This window comes from Balearica regulorum, chromosome 1 (assembly GCF_011004875.1).
Source record: "Balearica regulorum gibbericeps isolate bBalReg1 chromosome 1, bBalReg1.pri, whole genome shotgun sequence".
NCBI lineage: Eukaryota > Metazoa > Chordata > Aves > Gruiformes > Gruidae > Balearica > Balearica regulorum.
Window position 1 is genome coordinate 115,113,011 of NC_046184.1, and position 1,563 is coordinate 115,114,573.

The 1,563-nt window shown below is 44.6% G+C and overlaps 1 protein-coding gene across 1 annotated transcript; it reads right to left on the reverse strand.

The window, feature by feature from the left end:
• Nucleotides 1-320: 320 nt before the first annotated feature.
• LOC104639794 (claudin-8-like) lies at nucleotides 321-992 on the reverse strand. The gene has a single exon (XM_010307955.2). The coding sequence runs from the start codon at nucleotides 978-980 to the stop codon at nucleotides 321-323; it is 660 nt and encodes a 219-aa protein (XP_010306257.2). The 5' UTR covers nucleotides 981-992.
• Between the last annotated feature and the right edge of the window lie 571 nt (nucleotides 993-1,563).

Here is a 1,563-nt window from a genome sequence, read left to right on the forward strand (position 1 = left end):
AGCAGTGGTGCTATTGCACAGCAACTGCCTTCCTTCCAGTGCAACCGTATGCTGTTCGTCTTCTCTGAGAGACTCCTGGCTGCTGCTGTTCCCATGCCATTCTTCATTCCCAAAAAATGGTGAGTTTTTTTCTTCTGACTGTGCTCTAACATAATGCCCATGTAATAACATTTGTAAGCATGTTAGATAGCAGATATATATGTTGACAGTAAATAGCAAATGAACAAAACTGTTCCTCCGTTACAGACTCCGAGTTTAATTAGACACTGAAGTCAATCAGTACATATCAACATGCTAAGCAGAAAGATCACATGTAGCAACTACACATAGGCATGCACGCTTAGGGACGGCCCTCCTGCAAAGTCAGGTTTGCGCAACCTGTGACGGGAAAGCCTGGATTTTGAGGATGCATCAGCCCAGCACCAGAAGCCACAGTACATTGCTCCTGCAGCAATGAGAAGTGCAGTGCTCACCCAGCCCACATAGAGAGCAGCTCCTAGTTCTCGTTTCAGTGGCATAGGAACTTTCGGATCATAGAAGTCACGAATGATGCTACCTCCAGTCCAGGACACGGGGATCAGAACGAGGGTGCCCGTCAGGAGAAAGGCAACTCCAGCTCCCAGTATGAAGATACTGATGCCCTGGGGATCCTCCTTGGTCCTGTGAGTGTACTTCACACCAACAATGGCCAACAAAAAGGAAATGATTGACAGGATCACTGCAATGCACATGAGGGCTCTGAATGCCTCCAAGGGTGGAGGGAGAGCCAGGACAGAGTCATAGAATTTGCACTGCAGCCTGATGCCCAGCTGACTGACGCAGTCCATCCACAGTCCTTCCCAGATGGTCTCGAACACCACGATGTTGCCATCAATGTAGGCAGAAACTCTCCACTGCGGCATAACTGTGGCTGCCAAAGTCCCGACCATGCCGACACCTCCAAATATTAGACCAGTGATTTGTAACACACAGCAAGCCATGCTTCTTCTGCAGAAGACACCTCAAGCAAGGTGGCCTAGAAAGTCTTCCAAAATCACTTTTTCATAGAAGAAATATAAAGTATGAGAGGGAATATTTTCTCCAGTAGTCTCCTCATACAGCAAGTTGTTGGGTTTTTTTTTAAAAGCAGCTCACTCCAGTCTGAGGTTCAGACACATGGAAATCCATTTCTGACTGGCTAGAAGGACCTGCTATTTATTTGCTTTGAAATCCCCTCTGACTACAGCGCCTACCCATCAAGCATAACAAGTTCCCAGCCAATGGGAAACTAGGAGGGGTGTGTCATAGTTGATTTTACTGCTTCTCATAGTGTGTCTGTAGTGATGCTATAATTAAGTAAGTGTCAGAGATTCAATTAAAGGTATGTAATTGCAGGGCTAATAATCTCTTGACTGCAAGATTGCAACTATGTTGAAATTTAGTATAGAAAATCTGAACTCCCATCTTTTAAAACATTATGTAAAATAGGTCGTTACAGTTGTTCTTATGACAAAAACTAAACTTGGAGTGGGACTTACTTTCTAAGTGTTACAGCCCTAGGAAAGCATCTGATTTTTTTTTTTT

What these genes read in the sequence shown, in the direction of transcription:
- LOC104639794 (XM_010307955.2), bottom strand. Translation starts at nt 980, where the DNA reads ATGGCTTGCTGTGTGTTACAAATCACTGGTCTAATATTTGGAGGTGTC.